This window comes from Pocillopora verrucosa, chromosome 10, assembly GCF_036669915.1.
Source record: "Pocillopora verrucosa isolate sample1 chromosome 10, ASM3666991v2, whole genome shotgun sequence".
Lineage (NCBI taxonomy): Eukaryota > Metazoa > Cnidaria > Anthozoa > Scleractinia > Pocilloporidae > Pocillopora > Pocillopora verrucosa.
This window is the reverse complement of record NC_089321.1, coordinates 8,838,449-8,854,729: the sequence shown is the minus strand read 5'-3', so window position 1 is coordinate 8,854,729 and position 16,281 is coordinate 8,838,449. Positions and strand designations below refer to the sequence as shown.

General features: G+C 36.5%; 2 protein-coding genes across 4 annotated transcripts in view; one reads left to right on the top strand and one right to left on the bottom strand.

Moving 5' to 3' along the window:
• Positions 1 to 1,101: 1,101 nt before the first annotated feature.
• Positions 1,102 to 14,425, top strand: LOC131791646 (uncharacterized). Of its 3 annotated transcripts, XM_059108991.2 has the most exons (24): positions 2,271 to 2,378; positions 3,809 to 3,951; positions 4,398 to 4,582; positions 4,816 to 4,997; positions 5,075 to 5,118; positions 5,233 to 5,303; positions 5,441 to 5,500; positions 6,197 to 6,232; positions 7,039 to 7,101; positions 7,892 to 8,035; positions 8,278 to 8,317; positions 8,450 to 8,523; positions 8,863 to 8,920; positions 9,340 to 9,441; positions 10,022 to 10,038; positions 10,403 to 10,498; positions 10,866 to 10,977; positions 11,294 to 11,436; positions 11,953 to 12,013; positions 12,503 to 12,561; positions 12,866 to 12,982; positions 13,228 to 13,356; positions 13,497 to 13,587; positions 13,951 to 14,425. In XM_059108991.2, coding segments are annotated over exons 1-24 (2,076 nt in total). In that variant the 5' UTR covers positions 2,271 to 2,376; the 3' UTR covers positions 13,998 to 14,425. The 3 variants fall into 3 exon arrangements, with proteins under 3 accessions (XP_058964976.2, XP_058964974.2, XP_058964975.2); XM_059108993.2 differs by lacking the exons at positions 2,271 to 2,378; positions 3,809 to 3,951 and adding an exon at positions 1,102 to 1,223; XM_059108992.2 differs by lacking the exon at positions 3,809 to 3,951 and having other exon boundaries at positions 2,285 to 2,378.
• Positions 14,426 to 15,721: 1,296 nt separating this feature from the next.
• The window catches only part of LOC131791647 (uncharacterized), a 2,726-nt gene continuing 2,166 nt past the window's right edge, over positions 15,722 to 16,281 (bottom strand). The window contains exon 4 of the mRNA XM_059108994.2: positions 15,722 to 16,281. This exon is cut by the window's right edge and continues 270 nt beyond it. The gene's annotated coding sequence lies outside the window, so the exon portion shown is untranslated.

Below are 16,281 nucleotides of genomic sequence, written 5' to 3'. Positions count from 1 at the left end.
AGGAAATTCAACAATGTTTGAAGTCATCTGGTACACTGGGAGGGCGAATATTATCATTCTATTGGATGGGGCCGGGGGTGGAAATGTTATTTTGATAACCATTCTTCCCTACGTCGTTGTCTGTGCAGATTATTTTTTTTTCGCTACTTTTCTCTCAAACAAAATAATGATGACGACGACGACGATGATGATGATAATGCCGGTTCCCTAAACTGAAATGATAGGCGGCAAAATTTTTACTTTTATAGACATGTATATTGGCTTTTAAGTATCACTTTTGTAACTAATGTTCATCATAACACGACCCCACAAGCCAGTAAGCTCTAATCCCCATCGTAAAGATGGAATTACTTGAGACGGTTGTCTCCTTACAGACGTCATGATTGTGATTATGAGGTAATACTCCTTTTCATTAATAAGTTGTATTAGGAATTCATGACGTTGTAATTAGTATCCTTTAATAAGTTTTCAAATTTTATCATGCTGAGAAAGCACAAATATCAAATAAGTAATTTACGGTGGGCTTAGTAATTTGATTGGAAAATTGCAGCAAAAGTGGACGGCATTTTGTGGATAGTTTTTGAATGAGGTCGTTCAGTGCTCCACCCGACTATGTCTTCATTAACAACATCTGGGGTCCTCCTATTCCTAGACGGCTATGTTCGGTATGTACATTTCTAAACAGTTCTAAATTTAATTAGAGAAGCAGAAGACCTTTTCGATGCGATTTGGTCTCGATGGTTGTTTCATACCCGTGACTCTATTTTTCTTAGGAGAAGTAATAATTAATCACATCGGAGTTATTAATCTATAGAAAAAGTCAGCTTAGAATGAACTAAAATCGATGGAACAAAAGCCATTAGATTGTTTGAATGACGAGCCCTTAAGGAAATTGAACTTGATGTGTCACTGAACTTAATTTTTGGATTATAAGAAGAGTGCCTATTTACTTGTGGGAACGTTTTATTTACCCATGTTCCCAGCGGTAATCATCGTGAACCAGTATTTTCGTAAATCCAATTAGTGCACCCTCTCCCCAGCCCCACTCTTCTTCAAAAATGAACCGTTGTTGTTTGTTTTTCGTTTTTTGTTTCAGGGAGAAACTCTTCGTTCTTCTCTTTTTTATCCTGTGTCAAATCGTTCAGTAAAATCCTCGAGATTGAGAGATCAATGGAGGAGTCCACAGGACTGCAAGACTCTGTTCCACGTCAACTCAGTGCATGGTAATTAAATCATTAATTTTTAATATCAAACCGTTTCTGACTCGATTTGGACCAAGCTAGGTTTAATCAGACTCTTTTTGCAAAAGAAAAAAATTCAGGGGCGGCTTGTGTACTCCACAGTATGGGGCCAAAATACACATTTTGACGTAACCCTTTTTATGCCAGCTTAAGGGGTTACTGCTCCCGAAAGGGAAACTGTTTTCATTGAAGGTCTAAACGAAAACATATAAGTAGGGTTTAATTTCTATTCAGGTCTAGAAAAGGGCGGGTGACGAACAATGTCCTAGGGAGTTTGAAAATTTGTAACATCTGACCTGGCATTAGTATGTTAATGTCTAGTTTGCATTGAAACAAATTATTATATCGTTTTAAGCTGTACTTCTTACTGGCAGCAGGTAAGATAGTGCAAGTTTAAGTAATGAAATTGTTGGGTTACTTCTTCGCGCAAAAGTGATTTATTGAAGGTAAGTATATGGATGAGTGGGTCGAGAATCCACGTACATGTAAAACAATCGAGTAAGAATATTCTTACACTCTCTGACATAAAAATTTGGACAGAAGCTCTTCTTGCACAGAATTGTAAGGGTCTTGGGAAGCTCAAGATAGCCCCAGAAAGCTAATTACGGATATTTTCTCTCTCTCTTTGGCTACTTGTGTTAAACTGGGTTATGCTCGATTTCGAGCCTGTGACAAAAGAAGATATTTCTGGAGGGCTTTCAATTTTCTTAAGATACCATAGACTACTAATGAAACAAAAAGATTTATAGATAACAAATGTATGAGTAATTAGCCAGATTTAAGCTCATCATTAGTGTCTCTTCGTTTAATTTTTTGAAACCACCCGGTTTTGACTTATCTCGTTGGTGTTCAAAATTTGAAAGATTGCCTATTAGCGCAAGTTCAGATTGTTTTGGGGTTCCCGCTTAGCTTTGCAATCGACTGTTTTTCTTCATTGTACCTTCTTCATTGTTATGCGAATTGTGTCAGAACTTGATTCAAAAGTCAATTAGTTGCCGCACTTGTTTACAATAATTTGTCATTTGGCTTCTTCAATGTTGCCATAACAACGACTTTGGCGGATTTCATTGAAAGGTGTTTATTCCAGATGTAAGGCACGAGGTATTTGCCCCAAGTCTTTACTAAACAGCAACTAATGTAAGTGTCTTTGTTCAGTTTATGGTTTATTAAGAGGATATTTAAGCTTTGTGGATCGACTTTACCTATCGAAGAAGTTGAAAAGAGCATTGCATCATCGATTCAAGGTCGCGCGAAATTAGCTTCTTGTCACGTACAGTTTAACGCCAGCAATGCGGGTTGCGTCGGTGCAGTATAGTTATCGTTCCTTTTCGAATAGTATTGCGCCAGAAAATTTACTTTATTTACCACCAATGTGAAATCAGGCTTGAGCTCACTAGGTAACTTAACCGTCCTAGAAAACGTTCGTTTTCTCTTTAATCTTTAATGTACTTTAGTGACAAGAATGAAGGATCATTGACATATTTTACTCAAGACATATACATGACATATATTACACGAGCTTCTATTCATAGTGTGATCTTTGATTCGAGAACGGCCTCTCTACTTAGACTACCATCTATATTCAACTTTCCAAAATATGCACGATGTTGCTAGTCGGCTTAAACTCAAATATTTATAGAGCACGGAAGATTAATTGTAATCTGCCTGTCTCTAAACAACAATGCAAGACTAATATTCATAAAAATTCTTTACTATCCGATAAGCCTCATCGGAATTTTGTGAGTGACGAGTCGGGAATTTGTTGACCAAAACAGCTTTGAAAAATTCAATTGCTGTACGCTGTTTTTCCAGCGGTTAGAATGACATTTCCACGGGAAAATTATACACATTCCATTCACGTAACTGGCTATATTTCATCAATAGTCTTACACAACACACATTATGCTTGTGAGGCTATATTTTCTTTTTCAAGTGACAGTCGTTCTTTACATCGGTTGCAGCTTTCTGCCTTCACTAAAAGTAACTCTTCAGACCAATATTTATTAATGACCCAAGTTAACTCATTTACTCTATACTTTTACACCAGAGTACAGCTTTTTGAACTTTGGATTTAATAAAAATTTCTATATTTACATCCACATGTACCATATGATTGAATAATTTTATGATACATCTTGGAACCCTCTTAACAATCAAAGGGAATTTAAGAGATTTTCCTCTTCTGGTAACAAACATCAGAACATTTACACTGTAGCCTGATCTCTTTGACAAAGAAGTAACAGTCACTCATGATCAGAGTAATTCCTTTCATCTATCTTTGACTACCACTGAAAATTAAGAGCCTTTCAATCATGTGATCAGTGTGTAAATATCTTTGATTACTCCTGGTGGCTCACAGTAACAGATGGAAGAACTTGGAATGTATTTGGATTGAACTTCTAAACATTTTGATTGATAAAAACTGAAGTATTAAAAACTAGTAATAATAATTCTTTGGTCAGGTCCAGTAGATAGAGTCAACTTGAGCAGATTTTATTCTTCAACAAGCTGCAATTATAAATATTTTACATTTGAAATAAATCAATCTGTGCGTGACTGATTGATAGGGATCAAGTTAGGCCAGCCCCATTTGAGTCGGGTTATCATCACCATAAAACTCAGTGGTTTCATAATGGAAAGATAATTGGTGGTACATCAGGATCAGGGCTTGTGTACGGGTCAGACCAAAGAGAAAAAAGTAGCTCTTCTGGTAAGAGAGAAAATTATTTTTCCTGCATGTGCACTGATGACTAAAGGCACTGTGACCTGCACTTCAAATAAATAATGCACATGTACTGTTAGTGCTTTTAGCTTCAATGTATGTCATTCAGTAATCTACATTTAATTGCACCAGCACTGATGACAAAAGGCACTGTGACCTGCACTTATAGTAAATAATGTGCAAGTACTTTAAGTGCTTTTAGCCTCAATGTATGTTGGTGGGTAATCTACTTTTAATTATTTAAATCAAACCCTGTAATGTGTATAGGCAGACAATCCTTGAAAAACTTTTATGACACAGAGGGGACAAGACTGTTGAAAATAAACACATTTTAAAACCTCATAGCTAACTTTACCTAAATTTAATTACTTAATGTTAGTGGTGACAAGTTTTTATTTTTCATTTTAATAATGTACAGTTTGCATTGTGTTCAGTTTTCCCACTAGAGCCTCAAAAGGCAAATCCTATAGCAATGCAGGACACATACAGACCATCAAGCAAGAATTATCATCTAAAAAATGCCCACAACCAAGGTTATGAATTAGGGCTTACCTCTTCATTTGAAACAAGGACATCCAATGATAAATACACCAAGAGACAACATTTCATCAGAGGAAAGGTACACCAGCTATTTATTTTCTTTTCTCTTACATACATTGCAGCTTGGACATTCTTTGTACATTAATTCAGAGATGATTTGAAATTTTGCACAATGCTTGATTTCACACAATAAATTGTGTTTACGACCATAAGAGGGAGAACCATGATGATATTGTTGCTAATAATTGTTTACCCACTGCATCATGGAGCACAGAATAATGTTATTGCTCTTATTTTGTAATAATTTTTCAGGTACCAGGTGGATCAGCAAGTAATAAGTTGATTTACGGCACAGATGAAGTCCTTCGTCAAGCAAATATGAGAGATGGTAATAATCCATCTGGGTTTCTTTATGGAACAGAAGCAGCAACAAAGGTTGGAAAGCCATCTCCTGGACCTCGACCAAATAATGTTCTGTGGTTGGAGGAGAGAACGTAAGTGATACCTTTCTTTTAAAATTTTGATAACTTATTTGTTATTATCAGCTGATATTACTTTATGTGTCTTTCAGTGAAAAAGAAACCTTCAAAAACAAAAAGTTAGCAACGACTCAAGGTAACAACTTTATTCTTTATCAATTTGTAACAAAAAAAGATTAAGTTAACTGGTTATTATTGAGAAGAGTTTTTAGTGAAATCATTATTTATTGTAAGTTATTTTTTCAAATAGATGAATTTTTAGCAAGACATATGGAGGAGAAGACAAGAAAGCGACAAGCAGAACTGGAAGAGAAGAGAAGGGTATAGTTGTTTTAATTAGCTTATAATTTGATTAGTTTTTTTAAATGATGCAACTATCATACTGTACTACAAATTTTCGTTTGCACTCTTTGTAAAAAACACCTTATACTTAATGTACCTGTATGTGTGACTTGTAGGATTTACAAGATCTAAAGAACTATGACCCTTGGGGACGACCAGGAGGAGGTGCCCCTATTGTAAGTTGTATCACTTGTTCATCATTTTGTGGTTCTTTAGAACCTTAGTAATGAATAATTTGTTGTTGCAAATATGATGTGATTGTAAAAGTTTTAGTAATGACTGTTGAATTTTAGTTATTGGGTTAGGGTTGAGGTTTTCTTTCTCAAGAAATGATATTTGTAACGTCTTCTCAGTCGTTCAGTCGTATTGCGTGACATATCCTGTCGTACGTTAGCTCATATATGGGACCTTGGTTAGCTCCTCGTGCTAAAAAGAAGAACGTGATAACATCGCTAGTGTTTTGTAGCTTCACCCGAAGCCCTTTCGTTTTTGCTACAGTTCATCACAGTCTTTGACAGCTGTCTTTGGAACCATTCTTACAGCCATTTCTGGATTCGTTACCTTGTTATACAGACTGTAATTCCTCGCAAACCGTGGATGTTCGATTAAATAAATGCTGTTTGCATGGTTTGTTGGACTGATGAGTTGTAGTTCTGCATTCTCGCATCCCCTTTCACACAGAAAGGCGGCTGCTACAATATTTTTGGTCAATAGTTGTCAGTGGTAAAAATTCAAAGATCTGGCTGACATCCAAAAAATATCAGTCATTTTAAAGTTTGTCTCAACATGCTGGCCAAGTGTTGCATATAAGCAACAACTTAAAATCAGGTGTCCCATATTAACAAAACTTCCTTGTTGTGGGTTTATTTCAGATGCCTGAGGTAACAACCATCAGTTCACTTCATGTGGTAAATAAAGTGTTTAAGAAAGAACAGAATCAATTTTGTTTTTTTGTTAATAGTTTAGTTTAATAGTTTTTAGCATGGTATTTATATAGTAAATAATAATGATAATATGAGTATTTCTATAGTACTATTTACATAGAAATGATCAGTAGCACTTTACAATGATTCACCTACACAACTATTATACAACAATCTAAGTATACCATGTAAAATGTAAATGAGACTTAAAATAAAGTAAAACACATCAGATCAAGTGGTACTCATAAAAACTGGAATAAAATAAAATTTCTGGTCTAAATCAGTTAGAGAAAAACCTGACTAAAAAGATAGGTCTTAAGATTGAATTTAAAATCATCAATGATGGAATAGCATGCAATTCAGCATGCAAACTATCGGTTCAGTGAGATAAAAGGATGTAGCAAGCACCAAGCATAGAAGACATTTTCTCTTAGGCGGCTCCAGTAACAAGGTGCCATTTCCTAAGGTCCAAGATTGTAAGGGCATTGTTCAAATTTAATTATTGTGCAACCCCTGAATACGGTGATGATTATCAAGGCCTTCATCCTGAGCATTTTAACTTTGCCCTGCAAGTTCACTCCCTGATCAAACTTGCCCTTTATATTTACACCTACCTGGGGTTCCCCAAATAGCTACTCAGTGACTGTCTCACAGAAATTGTTAATTATACACTATTTGCCAGCTACTAATGTAATATTATAATGATGATTTATTTTCTTTTTTTGTATAACAATTATTATTAATGAGATAGTGCACATTGTGTTTTTCAAATCACTTTGATATTTTTGCAGTCTGGCACAGATGAAAAGCCTGAGACAAAAAGAACAAAAAGTATCAAGAACCTTGTTCAAGAGGTATTTCTTTACTCTTAAGTTTTTTGGGGATTACTAAGTCAATAGGTTAACCTTTGAAACATACATGTTTCAGATAATGTTTTGCTTTAGTGTTGTGATAAAAAAACCAAAGTACACTCAAAGGCCAATCAGGCAAAAATAAATTATCTCTTTGAGTCTAGGAGCTTATGGGAACTCAAGTTAAAAGCAAGCAAATTGCCTTAGACATGGGAAATGCTAGTGGCTAAGTTCACATTGGTTTTTTATCTGATTGGTTGAAAAAAAGGTAGCATATTAGGTTATTTTTTTTAGGAATTACAGAGCAAAGGAAATCAAACAGATACATTCCTGGAATAATCTTAACACTCAATGGAGAATTCCACTGTACAGACATAAAAGATGAAACACTTGTAAATTACTTTGTTTACTGAGATTTATTTTCATCAGAATTGTTAAAAATATACAGAAACTTATCAAAGCTAATATTTTAAATTCATTGATGTCTTTAGCTTTCCACAAATTGTCTTATATGATTGAGTTAATAGTGTTGCCATGTGGAGATTACAGTAGTTCTTTTTTTTATCACTTCCTAAACAGAAAGAAAATCAATGGTGCTTTTTAATGAATTTTAGAGTGCAACTCTGATGGCTTGGTGTAGGTAATGTTTTATATCCAAGTAAACACTTTAGACAGTTTTACCAGCAAGGCCTTTTGCAGTAACTTAGACATAGAAAAAGTGAAAAGAAAGAAAGGAAAAAGCCAAATTCAAACGAATTAACCATAAGCTATAGTAAGTTTGTTTGTTTTTCAGCCTTATCAGCCATTTGGAGGACACCAAGGTGGGGGAGGGGCTCCAAACAGAACAGAATCAGGGCATGTTGCTGCAGGATTCCGTGCTGATCCTGAACTGAGATTTCCAAGGCATGCATCCAAAGCTAACGTTGATCCAAACCTGGTGAGTGTGACAATTTGATAATATGCAATCAACTTCAAGTGGTGAATGTACAGTCTATTGTTATTATTAGACTGTTTTTTAAAGTAGTTCATGATGAATGTTATAAAAATTACTGACAATAAATGTTTAAGACACAAGTAGACCAAAACTTACTTTACATGGGTAGAGCCAATAAGAAGCAATCATTTTTTTGAAGTCAATAATGTAAATCTGACAACAGTAACTATCATGTCATGTTTCAGAGATATGCAGGAAGAGATGAACGATATAGGCAAGACCTAGGTATGTTGACTTTCTCTGTTAAACTTTTGTTACTTGTATTGATTAGCTATTTTTAAGATTTACTATCATTATTTAAAAATGTCCTGCACAGTAAAGTTCATTTTAAAACATCTTATTCTGTTATTTTCTCAGACTCAATGATTGAAGGTTCAAGAAATATGAAGACTCTTCAACGGGAAAAGAGCAAAGAGGATGAACTTCAGCATGTGCGTGAGCCCTAATTAACTCCCACAACTGATTAACACTGAATTTCATAAAATCATAGACTTTTCATAAAATCTGTCTATTTTCCAGCAAAAAATGAATTATGAACTAACTTGAAAGAAATTTCTTTAAGTTAATGTTTAATGTAACTGAGCTTTTATTAAAATATTGAAATCTACTTTGAGTTACATTGATTTAAGTTCCTTACAGTCAGAAAGATATTGATTGAAAACACAACACTCACTGGTTCACCTTCATGGGGCTGAGATACTTTAGAATGACTAGTAAAAGAAATGCAAAAATGTTTAAAAAAAATTAACTTCTGATTTTTCTTTTTGTAGTTGAAGACAGATCCATTTGGAAGAGAAGGAGCTGGTGCTCCACGCAAAACAGGCTCAGGTAAACATGAAAGTTTATTTGCATTGTTGATTTTCAGTCCTCTTCAGTCTGCATGGGTTAGGGTAAGGTTATAACTACAGGAAAGAGGCAGAAAGAGAATAAACAAGAGGAACTACAAAGAGGTACCTAGAACCTCCTATTGGCCTCTTTTTGTTGTAACTCTGCCAATCAAAATCCTATTGTTATTGTTGCAATGTACATGTTGATACTGACAATAAAAACAATAAACATGAACCATACTAGTGCTAATTTGGGTTCATATTAATATCAGAAATAAATTTCTATGTCAGTTTTTTGGTGAACTGCATGTGTAAAGAAATTGCATCAAATTGAAAGAAATGGGAATAAATCATGCAATTTGTGGTGTTTTTATTTTTTTTTCCTCTGTGATGTATAAAATTTGTTGTATTTCCTGTTAGGAACTGTTAAGGCTGCTTATCCTACGACGCTGTCAAAAGATATTGAAGAACTTCGAAAAGGGCAACGCAGGAATCCATTAACCCTTGACTTGAATGAGACAGGTTTGTGTCTTTTCGCAATACTCATTTTTATTATAGACACAGTCCTCCTTGAGCAATTTTCCATTGAATTTCAATAATTAACTAGGGAAAGCCTTGTATTTGCTATTTGATCGTTTCAGAAAATCCACCAAAATTTCTCAACTAATCAGAATCAAAACTAAACCATAAACTATAAACTTAATCACTTGCATCTTCCCAGGCCATGTTGTGAGTAGTTTTCGTCTGAGTTGTCATAAGCTTGTTTTGATTTCTTCTGTTACTCAAATCAGCTGTACTGTTGTGATTCATGATCAATGATGCAATTATGATGCATATATGTCTTAATGGTTTGTCCTTTAGCTATTTGTCAGACAAATTTTGTACTTAGTCTGCTATCCATAACAGACAGACAAGACACATGGGACAACCTTCAAATTCCATCCTGCACAATAGCTGCCATTCAGTGTGCCTTTTATTATTGGAGTGTGAAAATATGGAACAACCTGAACTAGGCCTTGAAACAAAATTTGTTACCTCTGCTGTTAATTAAAAGATTATTTTCAAGGAGAGAAATTAACCTTTTTTTTTGTTCAATTTTCAGATGATCGAAATCCTCAGGTGAGCAAAAATTACATATTTCTGTTCATGTTACATGTAGTTAAAATTGTTTGCCCATTACTGCACTTACCGTGTAAGGATTCTGGCAAAGCTTTCTTCACGATTCATCTTCATCAGAAGCTACTATATAATTTCTTTTTTGGGGTCTGTAGGACAGGGGCCCACAATAATCTGCCCTCCAGGGCCTTCCAAGCTATTTCGATGAAGGTGGCCTGGGCTCCAAGTATTATAATGTGTGCACCCCGGGCAGCCCACCTCCCCACGTTCCAGGCATTAGTAACGCCTAGCGCTACTAGCGCACTGGTCCTTCCCATTTTCTCAGGAGTATTCTTGAGTTTTTATTCCATTTCTTTTTCTATTATAGTATAATCCCTGGGGTCGCGGTCATGGAAACCCCCCACAATTTGATAGACAAGGACGAATGATTAAGCCTGTGCGCGAGAAGGAAGAGAATGAATTGGTATGTATAACCGATTCATATTGATAGTCTGACTCCATATCGTGAGATAAACAATAAAACATCTTGTAACATTATGTGCCCTTCATCATGTTATATACCAGGACGTGATCATATCCTCTAGTTACGCGATCTTAAGAACTTATTCCCGCAGGCTTCCTTTTTTATGTTAGAAATTATTTTCAGTGTCAACTTATCAAATGAAGAAAATCGTACAGCAGCCAAAGAGGTGTCGAATTTTTTATTTATCTTCTTTCATGAAAAAGAGGTTTTTTTGCTGACAGAGTTCTTACGCGCGGAAGTCGATTCTTCGAAAGGTGGTTCGCGAATTTAGCGAAGCTCAAGTCAATCTGTGTTTTAATCTCAACAGGAAGGTATCGGTATTGAAGCTAACCGTCCGGGAGGCGGGGCCCCTAATGTCGACAAGGGAGGAAAACTGAAAACAAGGAAAGCACAAACACTGACTAAGACTTCTAGTGGTCGTAAGTATTCCTTGCTTCGTTTTATCAGTCGAAGCCTTGCCAGATCAAATTTTGTATTTGTCTTCTTGATCGGTTGTAAAAAAAAAAAAAAAGAAAAATAGATTATTGAAATACCAAATTCTTCGTTTTCAAGTTTTCTTTTCTCTCCTCCTCCCCTTCCCCTGGCGGAGCAAGAGAGCGAGAAAGGGTAGGGAATAAGGGAGATCCTGGAACGAGGCTGATTTCGTACTGCATTTTTTGTTGAATTGTTTATAGATAAGTTGCAGTTACTGACAGTTATATTATGTCGGTTGATTTATCTTTTATTTTATTGCAGAAACAATGCAACGCGATTTCAGCCCCTTGAACCAGCGTAACGTTTATGACCCCTGGGGAAGATCTGGTGCGGGAGCTCCCATTAAGAACTCGGATGGACAAATTCAAACTCGAACAGCAGGCCGGGTGACTCATGACTCAAGTGTACGTACGTTCGATGTCACCGTGTGAAACGAGAGAGCATGTTCTATTATTATTACTATTATTTTTAATATCATTATTATTTGTTTAATTTCGATCTATTGTCTGTTTGTGGATTGATTTACACTCGATGAAGAAAAGGAAACAGGGAGTGACAATCAGGGCGTCGTCTGGGGCATTTCAATGTCACTTGATTTATTCTTGGCTTTAGGAGGTAAAGGATCGCATAGATGTTAACTTAAACGTGGATGCCCCTGGAAACGTACTTTTTTCGAAAGACTATTTATGAATAACGTTAGTGAAAGCGACATATCCCAAGTCCTGGAACAGAAACCCTCAACTCTGTTCCATTGCTTTCTCTTGTTTACACTCCCAAAAAAATATATTAAACTATTTTAAATCCCTTTTTGGCCTTTTCCCTGATTGACTTTGTACATTTTTTTATTACGTAATGTGTTGCTATTTTAAATGCGTTGGGAGCAATAGCGCTGATGTTAAATTTGTGTTTTTCCAACACAGTCGATGTCTCCAAGTGGCAAGAAAGACCCGCAAGCCAAGCAGGAACTTCTTACTACTTTACGTAAGTTTGCACCAAGTGTCTGTTATCTAGTGTTTTTCGGAGACCGTGGTGCGCATATCGTGGCAACTAATCAGGACATTTTCAATAGAGAGCTGAAACTGAGTTATTTGGGTTTATGTTGGTTTTGGTTGACTTCAGTTTGTTGTGGATCTTCAAACCTTTTTCTACCTGTCCCGCCAATTAGATGCAATTGCTCCTTGGTCGTTGGCGTTGTCCTGAGCCCTGGTCAGTTTGAATACTAATTGGCTCTTGGTGATATTTTCTTTTGCCCTGATTGCGATTACTTTAGTTTTTACCACACTCTATCGAAATGTGCTTAATAATTTCAAATGATTCTTTTCACACGAAATCTTTCTTCGCATATGAGGCCTTCGAAGTCTTGGAAAATAAAGAATCTGTAAAGCTGAGTTAAGAGCGGTGTCCGAAAAAAAAAGCTTATTGAACGAATGTAGAGACGAAACTCCCTTTTATTACTTTTTTTTTAAACAGAGAAAATGTCCGAGGAGAGTAGAAGCAGGCGCAAAGCTGAACATGAAGACTTGCTAACTGTAAGTCTTATTAAGTTTTTAGTTTTATTACGCTGTGCGTGGTTTATCAAAAATGATTTTTGCCGCGACATACAGTTATACTGTTTGCTTCATTTTCGTTTTCCGTATTAATAATAAAATAAGAATAGAAAGGAAACTCTCTGAGATGAATCGCTGCGGGATTCGTGTGGGGTCGTTGTGATCATCGAGCTACAATTTGGTACATCTTTTTGTGTGTTTGGTCGAATGTTACCTTCAAAAGAACGGTGTTCGTTGCTAGCGAAGGGTTCGTCTCATCGGTGGTCGTGTTTTTGTTTTTGTATAGAGTGAAAAGGACGTTGCCTCTTGGTTGCGATCGGGTGTGGTCGGTCAGCCAAGTTATAATCCTACTACCAAGGAGATTATTGCTCAAAAGAAACAGACTTCAGACGTCACATCACAGGTACACACATATGCCTGCAAGAAAAACCTTTCCTTAAGAAGTAATATCTCAAGGTCATATTTGTTAGGTGACTTGTCACACCACCAGAATTATTATTTGCGTTATGTCACACAAGAAGCGGAGACGCGTGACAACATGAACGACTGCGGCGAAGACGGCGAAGGCTCTGAGCTCTTACGGTAAATCTTACTGAAACTTTTGACACTACTGACCTTAAATTTAAATATATTTATATTTACGGCCAGGTTTTAAATATAAGAAGACAGAAAAATGAAAAAAGCCGTGAATATCACACTGACTTGGAAGCTCAAGCGCGGGAGAGGTATCAGAATCGTAAACAGAGTGAAGATCAACAGAGAATCAAGTCGGTAGAGGTACGTGACTGTCACGCCATTTAGGTTAGATTTGTGACACATGTGAATTTCACTCTTCAGTTTCTTTAAGAGTCATTACATACGTCCCTGAGGGTTAAGCTATTTAGTGGTTAAATCGCCATCCATGTTAATTTTTTCAGCATTTGAAGACTATGGACAGGATGTGGGGAAGGCCTGGGGCGGGAGCCCCTCTCGGACGAGAACACTTGGATTTTGCCCGAAAACAAAAACGTAAGTCAAACCCAGGTCCTTATTCTTCTCCCAAAAAGAAACGCGATGATTTGTCTAAAAAAGTAACGGTTTTGTTTGCGAAGAGGTGAGGGGAGGGGGGCAGGTGACCTCCGAGAAACTTGCCTTCTTCGCATTTAGACGGAGAATTAAAACTCACAGTTTCAGATTTTGATTGGGAAGCAACTTTATTTAATTTAGTTGAATTTCAAAACCAACATCCTACACTCACTGCTTTGTAAAAATAAAAAAGGAGTCCTTTAGTGTGACGATCGGTCACGCAGATTGGTTCCTCTACTTGTGGGAGGTATACTTGTTGAGATACTTGGTAACACTTTCCTCCTCGTGACTTTTCTTTTTCCCCAGTTGGTCTTGTTCCTGCTGACTCGTCTTACACCTATAGAGACGCCTAGACGTTCGTCAAACACCCAAGTGTTTATTCAAAACAACAATAAACTTTGGTTTTGAAGAGGGAAAAAGGCAGCAAATAAGTTAGACTAATGTGCTCATATGTGATATTTTATTTTCATTAACAGTGTTTGTATGTACAGGAACTATATTTTTGTTAAATCTGTGCATATTTTTTTTGTATTTTAATTGGAATCCGATCAATTGCGCTACACAGCTTACAATGTAACTTATTGTATTTATTAATTTACTCGCAATCATTGATATATCGTACTAACGTATCACAAAAGCGTTGGTTTGTCAGGATAATAAATAAAGCACCGAATATAGGGGCAATAAAGTGTCATTCCTCTTGGATGCTGAGACAGATTATTGTAAAACGTGTCATAGTGAAAAGATCATGACCATTGTGAAATAAACTGTTCATATGCCATGTGTCGTTGATTAGTGCAGATACAAGGTTCTACTTTCCGTAGGACCTCCCACACATCATGATGCAGTCATAACATTAAGAATACTGTAGCCGAACATGCATGGGAGTGGAATTCGCAGTCCTTGTTTTCCCATGATAGTTTGGAGTTTCTTATTTGCTCCTTGAAAATCTTTTGACACGTTTCCTATAGTTCAAATTTTTCTGGTTTCCCTCGGCAAAAAAACTCGGCACCAAGTCCTCTCTCGACAGAAACTGTGGTGCTGCGTCGGTGGGAGAGTTGACTACAGCTGACGTAGTCCTCTATCAACTAGATTACAACTTCTAGCGAGACCTGTAGCGAGACAGCTACGAAGAATTCTCAAAATGATACTCTCAGGCTATGAACCAGAAACCACGACGATTCCTACCAATTCACTACTTGAAAGACGTCGTTGTTTATTTAAAAAAAGTGACTTGGAGAGAACTCCACAAGAACTCGAGCCTTCCGGTATACCGTCGGTCTTCGCGCTTCGTATACTTATGGACTTAAAGGATGATAACATAGTATGTTACTGGCTCTAAGCTAGAACCCACAAAGCGCTAAATGATGCCATCATAGCGGAGGCCCAAGTGCGCGGAACATATAATGTCCGCAGACGGCTATCCGTGCTTAAAACCCACCCATTAATTTTCGTGTGATTCCATTGGTTATTATATAATAAGCTCAGTTATGCACGCATTCTGATTGGTTCTCACTTATGATCTATTGGAGGACAGACGTATAGATGACGTCATCATTAAAATTTTTCCGTATATTTTAATTCTTTATTATATAAAACAAATAGATTCCAAGTTGCCGTGCGTCTGTTCAGTAATAGATCACAGAGGACGTCAAGAACATCAGTGACACACTCGGCTGCGCCTCGTGTGCCACTTTTTTGTTCTTACCACATTTTGACGTCATCTGTGATCATTACTGAACAGACGAACCGCAACTTGGAATCTATTTGTTAACTGTATGTTACATTGTATAGAATCACTGGAAAGTCATCACGCAATAACCCCTGTTTACGTCAATACATGTCCTTTGATAATTTCTGTTGAAAAGTAACAAAGCCAGCAGAAAAAAGCCAGCTTAAGAGTATCATTTTTTCATCTTTATCACTACCTTTACGTGGAAGAAAAACGAACTCGTTCTGTTTCCATATTTAGATTCCTTGAAGGCCTCTTTGTGACGAACCTTTTCCTTTACTTTCCTGGGAATTTAAGACAACTGAGACAATTACATGCATTTAATGCACTACATGAGAAGCAGCCTTCTTTGCCAAAACTTTATTTTGAAAGTACACTTTGAATGCAAACCTAAATAATACATAAGCCAAGGAAGCCAGGGGCATAGCCAGCCAATAGTCCTCTGAGCCTAGGACTACAATTTTGTTTCAACCTTCCTGACTATTATAAAACAATGCTTGCAAATTTCGAAATGAAAATTGAGCTTTCTTAGGGTACAGGCCTGCAACAAGTGGAAAAGCTGACTATGCCCCTGCCAGCAATGTCTAAAAAGATAGCTAATAGGAAAACTAAAGAATCATTTCAAACTTTCACATTCTTCAAGGATGATGAAAAAATTCAAATGGTGCATGCAGAAACTTTAAGTTCTCAGTAGTACAATGGTTGGCTATTACCACACCCAAAATATTGGTCTCTCCATCAACAACTTTGCCATCAATATGGAATTAGTAAGTTAAACATTTGTTGTTAAAGAGGAGTCAATGAACCTGTGAAAAAATTATTTACTATCCAAGACTATAGTTAATAATTATTGGCTGGTATGTAACCACCAAGTTAAATCTGCTTTTAAAACGCTATTGTTTTAA